The 18,432-nt window shown below is 37.5% G+C and overlaps 1 protein-coding gene across 1 annotated transcript in view; it reads left to right on the top strand.

Moving 5' to 3' along the window:
* Window positions 1-18,432, top strand: part of ASXL2 (ASXL transcriptional regulator 2) — a 130,080-nt gene that overhangs the window by 71,684 nt on the left and 39,964 nt on the right. The window contains exons 3-4 of the mRNA XM_068564025.1: window positions 7,496-7,604; window positions 10,959-11,109. Coding sequence (XP_068420126.1) covers window positions 7,496-7,604; window positions 10,959-11,109 — 260 coding nt within the window. The remainder of the gene's footprint in view (window positions 1-7,495; window positions 7,605-10,958; window positions 11,110-18,432) is intronic.

The following is an 18,432-nucleotide window of genomic DNA, read 5'->3' as shown; positions in this document are numbered from 1 at the left end:
GTGCTCTGGCAGTTTGATCAGTATCTCAGCTCTGCTTCCTTCATTTTTGTTCCATTTTCATCGGGCTCATCCATCATAGTTGCAGAATTATTGTTTATAGGTCCTGGAGCCTGTATGCTTTCGGGTTTGAATATAGAAGAGAAGAGAGAATCTGCTTCCCAGAGCTTCAGCGAAATCAGCTGGCCCACAATGGAGTCACATGTTAAATTAAAACTTTTTCATTACAATATATGTAGTTATAAATGATATGTATTTACGAAAAGTATTGGATGCTATACAACATTGGCATGGCTTCCTTAAACAGGGTACATTAAGGCTGAAATCTGAAGAGTGAATTAATTGGAGCTTGCTAGGAGAAAAGGTGAGGGTTATCATTACAAGCAGAAGCATTAATTAGTACAAAGGCCAAGAAGTCAGGAGAATTGTAAGTTACAAAATGGAAAGAAGGCTAGAGTAGGCCAGAGCGGAGAGGGTGGGGGGGATCAGGTCACTTTGATAATTCTGGACTTTATTCTAAGAACATTGTGATATCATGGATGAATTTTAAGCTGGGCAGAGGTGGCACGATCATACTTGTTTTTATTTACTTATTATTATTATTTTTTCTTTTGGTTGGGTTGGTTGCTGTGCGCGGGCTTTCTCTAGCTGCGGCGAGTGGGGGCTACTCTTTGTTGCCGTGCGCGGGCTTCTCATTGCAGTGGCTTCTCTTGTTGTGGAGCACGGGCTCTAGGTGCGTGGGCTCAGTAGTTGTGGCATGTGGGCTCTAGGGCGTGTGGGCTTCAGTAGTTGTGGCACGTGGGCCCTAGAGTGCGCAGGCCTCAGTAGTTGCGGCACATGGGCTCAGTAGTTGTGGCTCACCGGCTTAATTGCTCCGCGGCATGTGGGATCTTACCGGACCAGGGATCGAACCTGTGTCCCCTGCATTGGCAGGCAGATTCTTAACCACTGTGCCACCAGGGAAGTGTCCCATACTTGTTTTTAAAAGGTCACTCTGGCTTCAGAGTGGAGAATTGATGGGGGTGAGTGAAGTTACTGTCACTTGAGATAGGTAGGGAACACTGGAACGTTATGAAACTGGAATGGGGGAGCAAGTCGTTAAGGTAACTACCACAGTTACTGAGTCACTTCTCTGTGACATACACTTTATATATGAATTGAGATTCTGCACAAATTACAGATTAGATGGTATTTCCTCAGTTTCACAGATGAGAAAATTAAGGGTGTTTACAGTGACTTGCCCATGGCCACACTCAGATATGAATTCACATTGGTATGAATACATAAATCTGGCTCTTTTGGCCACACAGTGACGTCTCTTTTCATGAGTTGCTACATTTGTTTCCTCTGAGCAGTGTGATTATAGGCCTCAGGTCTTTCAGCCCTGCTGGCTACTGCTAAGGAACCACTTTTACTGCGGAGAGAATTAAATAAGGCTGTTGACAGCATGACTGAAGTTACTTTTGTTCTTGGACCTTGTGTATGTTTCCTTCGTGGGGTAGATCAGCATAAAATTACAGCACTGCACTTGTTCCTTTCCTTGAGAGCCGCCCCCAACCCCTGCTCCAACGCCAGTCTCCTGAGCATGGACAAAAAAATTAAAAGCTAAATTATCTCATGATAGTTATGTAATATTTTGAGGTGTTCTTGCTTCAGCTGCTTCAGGTGTCAGGACTTAACCCCATATTATATTTACTTGACTTTACGTCAGTATGATCTCCTTAGTACCAGTGTTTTATCACTTATGAAGGTGATGCCTGTTCCTTCAAGTTATTCAGTTATTTTTATTTAATTATATCATTCTGGAGTTACTTCCCTTGAAGGTATATTCCTGCCATCATGGGCAGTGTAGCCTATTTTACTTCTCTGCCATTGCTTCATTATTCATAAAAATAAACACTGCAAGGATTCTCTGGTTTTTTTTTTTATATATAAGTATATTCTTTTAATTAATTAATTTATTTTTTTATATTTATTTTTGGCTGTGTTGGGTCTTTGTTTCTGTGCGAGGGCTTTCTCTAGTTGCGGCAAGCAGGGGCCACTCTTCATCGCGGTGCGCGGGCCTCTCACTATCGTGGCCTCTCTTGTTGCGGAGCACAGGCTCCAGACGCACAGGCTCAGTAGTTGCGGCTCACGGGCCTAGTTGCTCCACGGCATGTGGGATCTTCCCAGACCAGGGCTCGAACCCGTGTCCCCTGCATTAGCAGGCAGATTCTCAACCACTGCGCCACCAGGGAAGCCCGATTCTCTGGTTTTTTATGTTTTCTTGAAATCAAATCTATATTATTGTTTTAAACAGTATAGTGTTCTGTGTATCTTGTGGGTTTTTCGAAACTTTATTTCCTTCAAAGGAAAATTACACCGGCTTTGCAAGGAAAATATGATGGTGTCTGTATCTCTGTTACCACATCTTTTCACCAGATGTACATGTGTGCCATTTGCTTTCATTTTTATGGGTTTTACTGTAAGGAGTTTTTTTTTGTTTTGGTTTGGTTGAGTTGGGATTTTCTTGTTTGTTTTTTTGGCTTTTTGTTTGTTTGGTTTTGTTTTTGGTTCTAGGTACTAAGCCCTAGAAGAGATTGTTTCTTTCTCTCTGACCTAAAGTACTTTATATATACAAGCCTGTGTTCTCGATTCTATAATTCCAAAATCCAAAATGCTTGAAAAAGTTTTTTAGTCTTTTGGTACCAAACCTCATTTGTCAACAACACCTTCTCTTGAAACTGACATGAAACTATATGTAGTCTTTGTTTTTCCCACTTAGTGTGAATATTCATGTGTTTCACTGCGTTTGGTTATGGGATTGCTGCCCCTAATCTCTCTGGTGATATTACATAGTATATGGCATATCATGTTGCCTTTCTAAAATCCAAACAGATTTTTATGTCTGAAACATTTGGCCTTAAGTGTTTGGGGTCAGGGATTGTGGACTTATGTCTGTATTGGTAGCACTGGTTACAGGTGCTTGTGGCAGTTTATTCCCTTGTCTGTCTTTCCCATTAGACTTTGAACTAAGAAAGCTTTCCTCTTTGGCCCCACAGGCCCTAGTTTATTGTGTACTTAGTAAACAGTACTAAACAGAGTTGGTACTTAATATTGAAATTGAATACCAAAAATTGGGGCAAAGCTTTACCCAGATAGGTTATTGAACTACAGATTATAGCATGTTTTCTTTTCACTTGATTATATGTTCTTTTTAAACAGTCTCTTTCCTGTTCTGCTTCTCTTTTCTTTCTTCTTACTGGAATCTTGGCTTCACCACTGACTAATCACTGTGTGATCTTGAACAGCTTACTTAACACCTCAATACATTCGTTTGTTCATTTGTAAAAATGGTGTCATAATTTTGCTTACCTCAAAGGATTGTTGTGAGGGCTAACCAGAATGCTTCCTGGAATTTAGCACTCCTTTTGCTGTTAATGTTGCTGTTATTGATTCATATCCTGTTGGTTACCTTACTAACATATGGTAAACCATCCTCTTATTGACTTTGAGGTCATTTTTAGTGTTTTGACGCTTTTAACAATGCTGGAGTTAATCCTTGCATAGATGTCCATAAGTCTTTATGGCCTTATTTTTGTAAGATAGATTGAAGTGGGATTGTTGCATCAGTGGCCCCTAATATTTTTAATTTTAGTGGGTATTTGCATGTTACTTTCTTAAGGCAGAATTGAGAAATGGGGGGGTAGGGTAGCAGTTTTCAGTCCCACCAACAGTCTATATAAGAGTGCTCATTTTCCCATAACCTTACCAGCAATGGATTTTATCAATTCATTTTAAAAAAGTAATTATATACTCACGGGAAATTATAAAAATAGTCCCATGGATACCTCACCCTGCTTCCTCCAGTGGTAATGTCTTATATAACTACAGTACAATATCAAAACCAGGAAACTGACCTTAGTACAGAACTGCTAACAAAGACCTGAATATATTTGATTTTTCCGAGTCTGACCAATGGTGTCTCGGTTTCATTTGTTTTCCTTTAACCACTGTAAAGTTTGGGCAGCTTTTCATGTATTCTGTTGGCCATTTATATTGCATTTTCATATCCTTTATCCATTTTTTCTAATTGGTTGTTTGTATTTTCCTAGAAAGCTCTTTTAGGTATGCTTGGTATAGTTTTGTTGATGATTTTTTTTCCTGTACAGAAATTTTTATTTTTATTTAGTTATTAAGGTTTTCTTTTGTGGTTTGAGGGTTTTTCTCTCTTATGTAGAAAGGTTGCTCTATCCTGTAGGTTATACTGTTTTCCTTCTACTTTTTATATTTTGGCCTTTAATCCATTTGGAATATGTTTTTATATAAGCTGTGAGAATTAAATAATTATTTAATTATTAAATAAACTATTTTATTTAGGACTCTCTCGGTTGCTTGTGACTTAAAACCTCAACAAAATTCCAAAGGTGGGACTGTTTTAAGGCAAGGCTGGGTACAGTGGCATAACTAATATTGCTAAAAAAAATGTTGCTGTTTTCCTCTTTTCTCAGCTCTGCCTTTTTGGGTGTTGAATTTTCCTCTATAATCCTTACCTAGCCCTTCCTTTCTCTGTCCTTTGTGTTGTTCCACCCAAATTCCAGATACTCCCCTCATGGTCCTATGACTGAAAGTTTTAGGTATTATTTTCTCATACTGCTCAGGGGAAGAGAAAGATTCTCACCACAGGTGACCATGTCATAACTCAGTCTTCTTCTTGCTACACAGAAATAGTACCTTTTACATTTATTGTGATCTGTTTCTATATTTTCTATTTTGTTCCACCAGCAGTCTGTAAGAGTGAACATTTGCCTATTTATCCTGTCCCAGAAACACATTGCTTCAATAAAACTCTAATTCAATTATTATTATTCAATAATTATTCAATTCAGTAATTCATTATTCACTAATATTCTAATAATGTTCTTAGAGTACATTTTAATATCTTCTTAAGCAAGTCTCTCATCATTTATTTCCCAGAAATTTCTTGGCAATTTTTATATGTTTATTTGATACAAACTTGGGGGTTTTGACTAGAATTGCATTATGTGTATTTTTTTTTTAAGATCTCTTTTTCTTTGTTTTTGTTTTTTTTAATTAATTAATTATTTATTTATTTATTTTTGGCCGTGTTGGGTCTTTGTTTCTGTGCGAGGGCTTTCTCTAGTTGCGGCAAGCGGGGGCCACTCTTCATTGCGGTGCGTGGGCCTCTCACTATCGTGGCCTCTCTTGTTGCGGAGCATAGGCTCCAGACGCGCAGGCGCAGTAGTTGTGGCTCACGGGCCTAGTTGCTCCGTGGCATGTGGGATCTTCCCAGACCAGGGCTCGAACCCATGTCCCCTGCATTGGCAGGCACATTCTCAACCACTGACTGTGCCACCAGGGAAGCCCCCATTATGTGTATTTTTAACATGGAAATATCTAAATTAGATAAACATAACTGAAAATCAGCCTGGAGATGCTCAGTGTTTTTCTTTTTCTTTTTAATTAATTAATTAATTAATTTTTATTTTTGCCTGCGTTGGGTCTTCATTGCTGTGCGTGGGCTCTCTCTAGTTGTGGTGTGAGGGGCATACTCTTTGTTGTGGGGCACAGGCTTCTCATTGCGGTGGCTTTTGTTGTTGCAGAGCACGGGCTCTAGGCAAGCAGGCTTCAGTAGTTGTGGCTTGCGGGCTCTAGAGTGCAGGCTCAGTAGTTGTGGCACACGGGCTTAGTTGCTCCGTGACATGTGGGATCTTCCCGGACCAGGGCTCAAACCCGTGTCCCCTGCATTGGCAGGCATATTCTTAACCACTGCGCCACCAGGGAAGTCCCTCTTTTTTTAAAAAAAACATATTTTATTTATTTACTTATTTGATTGGCCCGGGTCTTAGTTGCATCAGGCAAGCTCCTTAGTTGCAGCTCATGGGCTCCTTAGTTGTGGCATGCAAACTCTTAGTTACGGCATGCATGTGGGATCTAGTTCCCTGACCAGGGATCAAACCCAGGCCCCCTGCACTGGGAGCGCGGAGTCTTAACCACTGTGCCACCAGGGAAGTCTCTTCATCATCTCCTCATCATTTTCTTTAACAAAAGGTTTTCCTTTATTTTCTTTGTTGTCCTCCATCTTTTCAGTTTATTTTATTTTATTTATTTATTTACTTATTTATTTATTTATGGCTGCGTTGGGTCTTCGTTGCTATTAGCAGGCTTTTTCTAGCTGCAGCGAGTGTGGAGCACGGGCTCTAGGTGCATGGGCTTCAGTAGTTGTGGCACGCAGGCTCAGTAGTTGTGGCTCACGGGCTCTAGAGTGCAGGCTCAGTAGTTGTGGTGCACGGGCTTAGTTGCTTTGCGGCATGTGGGATCTTCCTGGACCAGGGCTCGAACCAGTGTCCCCTGCATTGGCAGGCGGATTCTTAACCACTGCGCCACCAGGGAAGTCCCCATCTTTTCAGTTTTTGACCCTCAGCAACTTCACAGTACCAAAAGACAGTGGTCCTGCTCTCTCCCACAGAGAACTCTTATCTTTAGATACCCAAGATATCTAGCAGCCTCTTCCAGAAGGCTTCTTTGGGTTATTGAGTACTACCAGCAGAGAACTGAGAAGGGAGATATGGAAATGTGCAAATAAGTTGCCTTATCCCTCAGATATTGTGAGTTGTTTTTTTTTTTTGAAATTTAAGGATGCCACATATCTCCATTTATATTACTATAGGAAAATGAAGTTGATTACAATTAGAAAGGAAAATGATATATGTATATTTTCTACAGACAATTTATTATATACCTAAAACTCTAGAAAATATGATAAATGTATATTAGAATTAGTAAACTTTTAACCAGGTTTCTACATAGAAGATGAATATTCCAAAGCCTGCTTTATGTCTTTTTAAGTGATCTCATGATAGGTCTAAATACAAGAGACTATCGTAATATAGATAACTATGGAATCATTATATTTTACACCTGACACTAATACAATGTTATATGTCAATTATATCTCAATTTAAAAAAAAGAGAGCATGGAAATGTGTTCGTTCCATAACTCAGATTCAGTCTGGTGCAGCAGTATGCAGGGAGATTAATATTGTTTGTTTCTGTGTGTGTTTTCTTTTTCTTCCCTGTTTTACTTCTGGACATTTAAGGCTTGTGCTAAATGAAATAGATTAAAAAAAATTTTTTTCAGCTTTATTGAGGTGTATTAACAAATAAAATTGTAAGTGAAATAGAATCTTTAGAGAATATATTTGTGATACTTCTGTGAGAGAAATTTGTCTTGACTGAAATGGTAGATGCTGAATTGGGATTAAGAAAATTATAGAATTATTTTTTCTTTAGATATCTGGGAAGGAGTTTTACATCCATTTTCTCCATGGCAGCCTTTCTAGATTTATAGACTTTTTATAGTTTATAAAATGTGTTTATGTCAAATGAGTGTTGATTTGTTAATTTTATCTTAATTCAGTGTTACATAGGATATTCAGAGACAGAAACTAATCATTGTGTTCTCTCTCTCTCTCTTTTTTTTTTTTTTTTTTGGCAGTGGAACTTCCCCTCTTGCATGCCTGAATGCAATGCTGCACACAAACTCCCGAGGTGAAGAGGGCATCTTCTACAAGGTTCCAGGTAGAATGGGAGTGTATACTTTGAAGGTAAATATATTTGTTAGGGAGTCATTTTAAAAGTGAAAACAGGAAGTAACTACATGTAGCAAATAATACTTGCATCATAGAGACAGAATTCTGTTCTTGAAAAGCTTACTTTCAGGAAGAGGTAAAATTTTCAATCCCGTATCCAATACATTTTTTTTTTTAAATTAATCTGTAACCATCTGTAGGTAGATTGGAGAAGTAACTTCATTTTTCATTCTTTGCCATAGTATTATTTTGAAAGGATGAAATGAAAATGACTTCCAGTGACTTTTAAAGGGCGTCACATATTTAAATAATAATGAGTATTACTGTGGAGCATACAGCCTTGATGCTTTATATTACTTTCTGATTTAATTCTCCATTACAATTCAAAGTTGTGGTTATAATTCCTTTATTATGATAGAGAAAGCCGAAGTTCAGAAGATTGGATTTTCTTGCTCAGTGTTGGCCAGATAGTATCAGAACCAGAATATGAATCCATATCTGACTGAATTCCCATGTTCTTTTACCGTAACAGGCTTGCTAAGTTCTAATTTCTGCACTAAAAAGGGACCTTGACTTATCAGTGTCCTTTCAGTTACAAACAGAAAAACCAATTCAAATGAGCTTGAGTGAAACAGAGAATTTATTAGTTCACGTAACTGAAAATTCTAGGGAAACTCAGCCTGAATTTAGGAGCTCAAATGATTGTCATCAGGGATGGGTCCCTCCGCTTTCTTTTGGCTTCATTCTCAGGCAGGCCTTCTCCTCATCGTACATGACTTCACTTCCAACCCCCACTCTGCAAGCTGTTAAGTCTGGAGAGAAGGAGTCTCAGGAACTGAAGCAGGAGCCCTTTAGTTAGTTCTGATGTGGCTTAATTGGTTTGGCTTGGCCCATGTGCCTATACCAGAATGATCACCATTGCCAAACATATGGAGTCTTCTGATTGGCCACTCTTAAGTTCATTATCACCCTTGATGTGAAAGTGTGGTTAAGCCCTCTCAAGCCAGATGAATTGAGGCAAGGGTTGTTTCTCAAAGGAAATTTATCAGCAGAAGGAGAGTTAATGCTTGGCAATCAATGACTATGTCCATGTATATGTGGGACTCTGTCCCCTCTTACCTTTTTAGTTTTGGCTGTAGTCATCACTGTGCTCACTGGTTGTGTGTAGCCCACTAACATTAAAAAGATCTAACTTACCCATAATACCTCCTTTTAAAACACCTTGTTGAACTTCACAGGGTTACAGGGATCTAGTCCCACATAGAGCTTTCTGTGTTTCTTTTAGGTTTTAGTTGTTCTAGACCTTCTATATTGTTAATAACACTTATTAAATGCCTATTCTATACCTGACACTGTAGAGGCTATAAAGAAGGATAAACTATGGTCCCTGATCTCTTGAAGCTCACATAGTTACTGAAATAATTGCATGCTCACAAAACATACTGTGCTGTAAAGTACTGTGAGAGCATAGAGAAATAAAGATTAACCTTGAATAAAGGGATCTGGAAGTTTTAGTTTGTTTTTCTGTTGTTTTAAAGTTGTAAAATTTGAGTTGAACTTTGGCAGATAAATAATGGAAGGAAGGGCCTTCCAGGACAAGGGAATAGCTTAAGCAAAGGCACAGATAAAAGGATTCAGAATGGATTTGAAAGTAAATTGGAGTGGTTAGACCATAATCTGTGTGTGGTCTAGTGTGGTAAGGAGTCAGGATGGGGTAAATGTTAGGTGAAGACCAAACTTTGGAGGCTTTTGAAAACCTGACTGAGCGGTTAAGAGAGAGAAGGAGGGAGGGTAGGTATGTGTTGAGGAAACGGCAGAGGTTTTTTTGGAGAATAGCGCGATCAGATCATGTTTAGGAAGATAATTCATGTAGGATACACTTAAGAGTAAAGCAAGAAAATTTGTCAAAAGGATGGTTATGATTGGAAGAGATAATTGGCCTAAACTGTGAGAGTGGTGAAAGAGATGGAGGCAAGGAACATTAGAGAAATAAAACGTACACTATTTGGAGTGGGTAAAAGAAGGGGTGCAGTGATTCTAAGATTTGGGGCATGAGTTGATCCTGGAGGGATCACAAGTTTAAGAAGACAGTTATATTTGTATTTAAAGTACTTGTTGAACTTACAGATCAAGAGGTCTTGTTTGCAACTAACTCTATAAAAGTTTCCTGTATTTTGAAGGAAAGGATAGAAAAATAAAGGATATGTATTTTAAGAAAGTGTGAAATGGCACTGGAGTATAAACATAAGTGGAAAAAAACAGTTCCTTATTAGATCAGAGGTTACTATCTTGACTATAATGTTGTGAGTACTAGTTATAGGTAGGAGGGTCATGTGTCAGAATTACTTTTTATCTGATTATAAAAACAAATTATGTGGGAAAACAAAAAATATATTGAGAAGAAAAAAGAATCATCCATAGTTTTATAACTCAGAAATAACATTCACTAATGTGTTTATTTATATGTATATATTTTACATACTACATAGATACATAGTAGCTAATATTTATTGAGCTCTTATCATATGCCAGGCCTTGTTCTAAGCATTTTATATTTATTAACTCATTTAATTTCAGAATGATCTTTTAAGGTAGGTACTGTCACCCCATCTTATAGACAGGGAAACTGAGGCATGAGAGTTTAAGACTTTGACCAAGGCTGCATAATTAAGAGAAGATAAAGCCAGAATTCAAACCCCCAAAGTCTTAATTTCCTAGTTCTTGATCTTACAACTACCCTGTTATATCTCTCACATACTGTGGCTGACACAGGTGTCCTTTCCGATTAGCATTCTCACTATCCAGTGCAGAAACCAAAGATTCATGTGTTGTTTTTTTTTTTTTTTTTAAACCATTCCTTTTGTGTTTGACTCTTGCTACTTACTAACCAATTTTTGGAACCAGTTAGATTCAAATAATGCACTATCACTTGCTATCCAGACTCTTAACTGAATTTACAGTACATAGTGGTACTTACATACACACAAATATATATATATATATTACATGCATGATGGGTGTACATACATTTTAAAAAATTGTTATTATATAGATTTTATCCTGAACATTTCATCATTTACCTGGATTTGTATATACCAAGTTTTTTGTCTAATTTAAGCCTCTGTGTTGTGCCTGCATAAGATTGTCATGTATAATTTTATCTTTGAGTATGGATGGAAGCATTAACTAATTTGACCCAAAGAAGAGAGATGACAGGAATTCAGAAATTATTGCTGGTTCTGCTACTGAATCTTATAATACTAAAAATTAATCAGCACAATTAAAAGTCACAACAATGCATATCAGAAATTTAATTCCTATTTGCTGAAATGGTAATGATTAATCCTAATTGGATGCCTACATTTTCAGAAAGATGTGCCGGATGGGGTGAAAGAGCTATCAGAAGGTTCAGAAGAAAGCAGTGATGGTCAGTCAGATTCCCAGAGTTCTGAGAACAGCAGCAGCAGCAGTGATGGTGGCAGCAACAAGGAGGGAAAAAAGAGCAGGTGGAAAAGGAAAGGTAAACACCTGATCCCTCGATACAGCACTGAATGCTGTAGGACAAATGCCCTTGTTAATAGTTCCTCTTTTTCTAGACCCCACGTCAGTTAAGTCTCTTTCCCTTACCAGTTAGATCAGTACTGTCCCGTGGAATTTCCTGCAGTGATGGAAGTGTTCTGCATCTATGCTGTCCAACTCAACAAAGTAGCCACTAGTTACTTGTGTCTTTTGAGCACTTGAAATATAGCTAGTGTGACAGAGGAACTGAATTTGTAATTTTATTTTAACTAAAATTTAAATAGCTACATGTGGCTAGTGGCCATCACATTGGATAACATGGCTCTGGGTTTTACCTGGGTTTATTTTTAGCTCTTGGCTGCCCGTAGCCTTTTTTAGGATGCTCTTATTTTATTTACCTCTCTAATGCTCTCTTAAAATTTGAGGACTTAATTGCTCTAAGAACTCTCTCCTTACTAGGAAAATAATGCTTTTCATTTCTACTAGCAAAGACTAAATTTAGTCTGCTGGTCTTTGCTCTCATCTCCTGCTTGGTTTCTGCTTCATAGCTTACCCAAAAACTTTCTTTAGGGAATAATATCTTTGTTGCCGCAGCTTCCCTGGGATTAATTTTCCAGTTAAGGATACATTTTATTACCTCTTCTTCTAATTATTTGTAGCTTCTTGTCAAGAGTCTTTTTGAAGAGGGGAAATCGTTTTTACCCCAATATTGATAAATTTAGCCATACATGGTGGGACAGATTTTAAGCCAGCTCATGCTGGTTCCTTTATAAGGACTGATATAGTGATATTCCAGAGCAATACAGACATCCAAGAGTTTCCCTAGCTTGGATGACCTCTTACGTTTGAGTCATAGGTGAGTTGCCTTTGGATCTAGAAGTTAGAGGGATGCTTGTTGGAATACTTGACTCATTAATTTTAAGTACCTCTAGAACTATTGATTTTGAACTATAACAGAAAAATCATCTGCTTTATTATCATTTCTGTGTTAATGTGTGTGCTACTCCTGGAGAAAATTCAGGTAATTGGTGGCATTATCTGTGCTCTCTCATACAGCTACTACACTTGCAAGTTGCGCAGATTTTGAAACCAGAGGATCCTAGCTTTAAGATCACAACCAGTTAGAGAGCAGCTCAGACATCATGTGTTAGGAACAAATGGAATAAAGGCAAGGCAAGGTTGGGACCTGTGACCAATATTCTTGATATGTGTTTTTTTAAAGTAATCCCTGTCAGTAGTGAAAGGAGATGTGTCCAGGACTTTACGTTTCTCAGAGTCTACTAAAGACCTTTTTTTTTTTTTTTTTTTTTTTGGAAGGATAGAGCCAAAAGTATTAAGGGCTCTGTCTCTCCTCTGCTTCTCCCCAGTTTAAATTTTTCTTTTTAAGTTTGGGAATTGTTGATCTAGGATTAGGAACCAAGCCAAGTCATCAGGCAAGAGAGACAGCTAGATTCATAATTTCTGGATGTGGCTGGAAACAGGGAACTCAGTACTAAAGGAGGTCAGACTAGTAAACTGGGAACAAAATCTTGGTTGTGGAGGTCTTTGCTTTTCAGTAGCTCATATGCTGCAGTGGCTGTTTTTTTTCGTTTTTTTGTTTTTTTAACATCTTTATTGGAGTATAATTGCTTTACAATGGTGTGTCAGTTTCTGCTTTATAACTGCAGTGGCTGTTTGAAGTAGTGGTTGTTTCATGGTGGTGAAAGGCCCTCTCTAAGGTAAATGTCTTGTGATACAGGAGGATTTAAAATAACAATAGAACCCCATTGTCCGTAGCTTAATGGGTAGATTAAAATAGCATAACCTTGCCCCACACTCGGCATAATAATAGAAGATATTAACAGCAAGGTAATAGCAAATTCAAAATGGTGGTCCACATAAATTATTTTTGAACTGCCTCTGATTCATTCTTCTTCTAGAAATTGTCACAATATTACTTAGCCTCAGTTTACGTAAGATGAGATGTTCAGTAAAGATCTTTTCTGATTGTAGCCGATTAAACTGAGTATAGAATGGCCTTTATGTGGTGTTTGGAAGGTGGAGATGAGAGGTGCACATGATGGCATATGGACATGCTAACTACTCTAGCAGCTCTGATAGTCTTCAGAAATGGATAAATGCTGAGCGAGCAATAATGAAGAATGATTTCGTCTCTCATAGGATGTGCTTCTCTCATTCATGGGTCATGCATATGACATAGGCATAGAAATGTAAAATTTTAGGTTTATATTATATATTTATGAATGTTTTTGTAGTCCAATGCAAGTTAAAGTGGAAAACTTGTAGTTAGCAGTGATAGTAGCAGCATGCTGCACAACAGTTCTAAGGCAGTTGCAGTTATTAATAAAGGTAAAACAAACTAAATGTGCCTATTCCTTTTTCTTATTTAGGGCTTTTACTCTCAGTCTGACATCACTTTATTTCAAATGCATTGTAAGACAGGAAGAACACTGAGATAGTATCAAAACCCACTTCCTTTTATGTACAAAAATAAAGAGCTCTGACAGCAAAACTGATACTTCTAGTTGGAAATCGATAGAAACTCTCCTGATATAGGTATACCTTTTAGCCAGATAGGAACAGAGAACAGAACTTTGAAATTCAGTCCAATGTTAACACTAGTTTATTGATTTCTGTGTAAGGTGGAAGAACTTAGAAGTTTGTAGTTCTGGTTCCTAATTTTCAGACAGGAAACATTGTTCAGAGACGAGCTTTTTGGAATTCCAATCCAAGGTAAGATGGAATAACGCCAGAAAAATGATTAAAATCAACTTTTCTGTTGCTTTTTTGTAGGACTGTAGCTAAGTGAAGTCTCTGCCTTTTCCCTAAAATATAAATACTGCAGCATGGAGCAACTACAAAAGCATTATTTTTATCTTATGAAAAAAGTTTTGTTAAATTTTGGTCTGCTTTCAAAATGTCAAGAAAAAAATTAAGTGAAATATGCTTTTTCACTTATAAGGTGTTACTAATTCTTTCCAGGAACATGAGCTCATTTTAATTTTACTGCTTCAGGAATTTGATACATAGTGTGTTTGGAGTTACTTGAAATACCATAGACCTGTCTGCCCTCTAACAGCATTTATATATGTGTTAAGTTACTGAATAGTGATGATTATATATATATAGAAATGTCACCTTTAAAAAGCATACTGGAGAGAAAAACTCCTTTGGGCAAAGTTAATAACTTACATGGTGAAAGACCTTTGGGAGAGATGCTCTCTTCTCTCCTGGGGTGATTAGTGTCTGAGTTGGAGGTTTTAGCTTTGTCATGTATTAAAGACAGTTACACTACTAGGACTTGGATAGTTAGGGTACCCAGAAGCAAGGGAAGGTGTTCAGGTATGGCCTCTTCATCTTTGGTGAGGGGACTGTTTGAATATAATCAGGAGCCACAGCCTGCTCAGTTTGGAGTAGACTGTACTTGGTGTGAGGAGAAGGGATTTAGAACTAAAACGGTCTGTTACTTCTGGAAATGAAATTCCTCTAAAGAAAGACTACTGTGAAAATAAAACTCTCCCTTAAGAGAAGGATTGCTGTTTTTGACCATGCACTCTTTCAACTATTAATCCTTCAACTATATAAAGCTCACTTTCAATTTTGATATTACTGCTCCATTATTTCTGTTAGTCTCTCTAATACTTCAGAGGGGCCCATTGAATGTCTTCAGGAGAAACTAAAATGCTAAGTCAGAGATTATTTACTAAAGCTTTTAATTCAAATGCATCTAATATGAATAGTCCATTACCCTTTTGACCTTGTTCAATATGATAATCATTTGTTGAAATGGAAAATTCCCAATGCTATAATATATCTGAAAAATGGTACCTTCTGATCTTATACTCAGGGGATGGTACATATGTATCCAACAGCCTGAAACTACTTCCAGTAAACTGTGTAAAACTGGCTTTAATAAGCCTCAGTTCTAAAATTTGTTTCAAATATTTTTCTGAAAACACTTAAATTTGAGTTTAAAAAGATCTCTCTACTAGGTTGCTGTCTGGTTTTTGTGTGTGACATTTTTGGTTTTTTAAATCAAATAATGAGTGCTTTTGATCAGAACTTGTTAACCTTTTGTTATGTCTGTATGTTTATATGAAAGCAAGCATTTTTATTTCTAATCAGATACTAAATAAGTTCTTAAATGAGTGCTTTTGACTCTGTTGCGCCGTCCACATTGGAGGACTAGTAGTTCAGGATATAATCTTGAGAAGTGTTGTTTAAGCAGTTAGTTTATTTGCAGAACCAAAGAGTTTTAAGCTCTTTGTTTTTCAAGATTTTTTGGTTCTTTTGGCTCATCTCATTTCCATGTAAATTTTAGAATCAGCTAGTCAGTTTTCACATGCCCCCGCTCCCATTAACCTGCTAGGATTTTGATCGGGATTGCATTAAAACTGTATGTCAGTCTGGGCTCTGTTGCATGTTTACATTAAGCCTTTCAATCTATGAAAGTGATATTACTGCATTTTCTGCAGTCTTCTTTCATTAATATATAATTTTCTTTGTAGAGGTCTTGTACATCTTTTATTAGATTTATTGTTTGACATTTTTTATTCTATTATAAATGGATTTAAAATTTTTTCATTTCATGATTGCTTATTGCTAATACATAAAAATACATACAAGGACTTCCCTGGCGGTCCAGTGGTTAGGACTCCACACTTCCACTGCAGAGGGCATGGGTTCAGTTTCTGGTCGGGGAACTAAGATCCCACAAGCTGTGTGATGTGGGCAAAAAACCAAAAAAATACATATAGTTAATTTTTATAAATTGATTGTCAATGTCTGTGAAGGGTCTAGGATTCTGTCCTTTTTGTAAGCTAACAAGTTAGCTTTGTATTGGTTCATGCATGTTGACAGAAGATGCAAGACTCCTGGGTCAGAGAAAAAGGACTTTATTACAGCATAGCAAGCAGTATGAACATGGCATATTTGTTGTGTTGGTTCCTCTTTATCTCCAAGTCTTCCATGGTTGATGAGATAATGGGCCCAGGTGCATGCTACTCATGCTGTCGGTTTGTATCTTAGCCAAGGAACACTGAGGTTGAGGAGTTCAATTCCTCCTTCCCTCCCTCCCTCTCTCCCTCCCTTCCTCCCCTCCATTTTTATTGAGATACAATTGACATACAACATTGTATAAGTTTAAGGTGTACAGCATAATGACTTGACTCACATATGTCATGAAATGATGACCACAGTAAGTTTAGTGAACATCCATCATCTCATATATTGAAATAGATACAAAATTAAAGAAATTAAAAAAAAAATTTTTTCCTTGTGATGAGAACTTTTAGGGTGTACTTTCTTAACTTTCATATATAACATACAGTGGTATTAATTGTATTTATCATGTTGTACATTACATCCCTAGTACTTATTTATCTTCTAACTGGAAGTTTGTACCTTCATCAGTCCCCACAACCTCCCCACCTCTGGTAATCACAAATCTGATCATTTTTTCTATGAGTTTGTTTTTGAAGTATAGTTGACCTACAACACTGTGTCAGTTCCTGGTACAAAACATAGTGAGTCCATATTTCTATATTTCAGAATGATAACCATGATAAGTCAAGTTGTCCTCTGTCACCACACAAAGATATTACACCATTATTGACTATATTCCCCATAGGGTAGGATACATTACATGCCTGTGGCTCATTTATTTGGTGACAAAGTTTGTACCTCTTAATCTGCCTCACCTGTTTCTTTCTTCCCCTCACCACCATTCTCCCCTCTGGCAACCACCTGTTTGTTCTCCATATCTATGGGTCTGTTTCTGGGTTTGTTTGGGGTTTTTTTTGGCCACAATGCACAGCTCACAGGATCTTAGTTCCCTGACCAGGGATTGAACTTGGGCCATGGCAGTGAAAGTGCCAAGTCCTAACCATTGGACTGCCAAAGAGTTCCCATTCTGTTTCTGTTTAGTTTTGGTTGTTCATTTGTTTTGTTTTTTAGGTTCCACATATAAGTGAAATCATACAGTATTTGTCTTTGTTATTCTGGCTTCATTTAGTATAATATGCTCTCTGGATCCATCATTGTTGCCACACATGGTGACAAGATTTCATTCTTTTTTATTGCTGAGTAATGTGCCACGTTGTGTGTGTGTGTGTGTGTGCATGTGCTGTGTGTTTGTATGTACATGCATACATACATAGCACATCTTCTTTATCCATTCATCTGTTGGTGGGCACTTAGATTGCTTCTATATCTTGGCTGTTATAAATAATGCTGCAGTGAACATAGGGGTGCATATATCTTTCCTGATTACGTTTTTGTTTTGTTTGGATAAATACCCAGGAGTGGAACTGCTGGATCATGTGGTAGTTCTATTTTTAATTTTTTGAGGAATCTTTGTTCTGTTTTTCCATAGTGGCTGCACCAATTTACATTCCCACCAACAGTACATGAGGGTTCCCTTTTCTCCACATCCTCGCCAGCACTTGTTATTTGTTGTCTTTTTGATGATAGCTGTTCTGACAGGTGAGAGGTGATATCTCATTATGGTTTTGATTTGCATATCTCTGATGATTAGTCATGTTGAGCATCTTTCCATGTGCCTGTTGGCCAACTCTGTGTCTCCTTTCAGGGCTTTTAAATAGTAAGTGGAAGCAAGCCTACTTTGGGAAGAGTTAACTGCCTTCTCTCAGAGTTGCTGACTGTAAATACAGCATTAAGGGACTTGCATTCTTGCCATACCCAGCAAGTACTTGGAGCAACACTGAGGGCCCGTGGTGGATTGCCTCTCCCAACATTGATATTGTATCCAGCAACATTTCTAAATTACTTTCTAATCTAATGGTTTATATATAGGTTTATTCTTAGGATTGTCCACATATACAAACGTGTGATTTATGAGTAGTGGCAGTTTTATTTTTTTGCCATGTTATACTGGCTAGGGCTGCCAGTAAAGAGTGACATAGGAGTGGTAACATCAATCATCCTTTTCATTCTCTATATTTATAACGCAAAGTTTTGAATATTATGCCATTTTAAGAATGATGTTGACTATAATAGGTTATTGTAGACACTCTTTATTAGATGAAGTTAGCTCCTTTCTATTTGTAGTCTAAGAGATTTTATAATGAACAGATGTTGAATTTTATCAGTTGCTTTTCCTTCATCTACTATTTCAGTAGATATATTTTTTTCCTTTATTCTGTTAATGTGGTAAATTATGTTGGAACTCTCATATATTGCTGGTAGGAGTATAAATCGGTACAACCACTTTGGAAAACTGTTTCTCAGTATATACTATAGTTGAACATGCATCAGAATCACCTGGAGAGCTTATTATGATGCAGATTCCTGGGCCCCACCTTCA

This window comes from Eschrichtius robustus, chromosome 15 (genome assembly GCF_028021215.1).
Source record: "Eschrichtius robustus isolate mEscRob2 chromosome 15, mEscRob2.pri, whole genome shotgun sequence".
In the NCBI taxonomy this organism is placed as follows: domain Eukaryota; kingdom Metazoa; phylum Chordata; class Mammalia; order Artiodactyla; family Eschrichtiidae; genus Eschrichtius; species Eschrichtius robustus.
The sequence above is the reverse complement of the archived record's forward strand: the minus strand, read 5'-3'. Positions and strand labels throughout refer to the sequence as shown.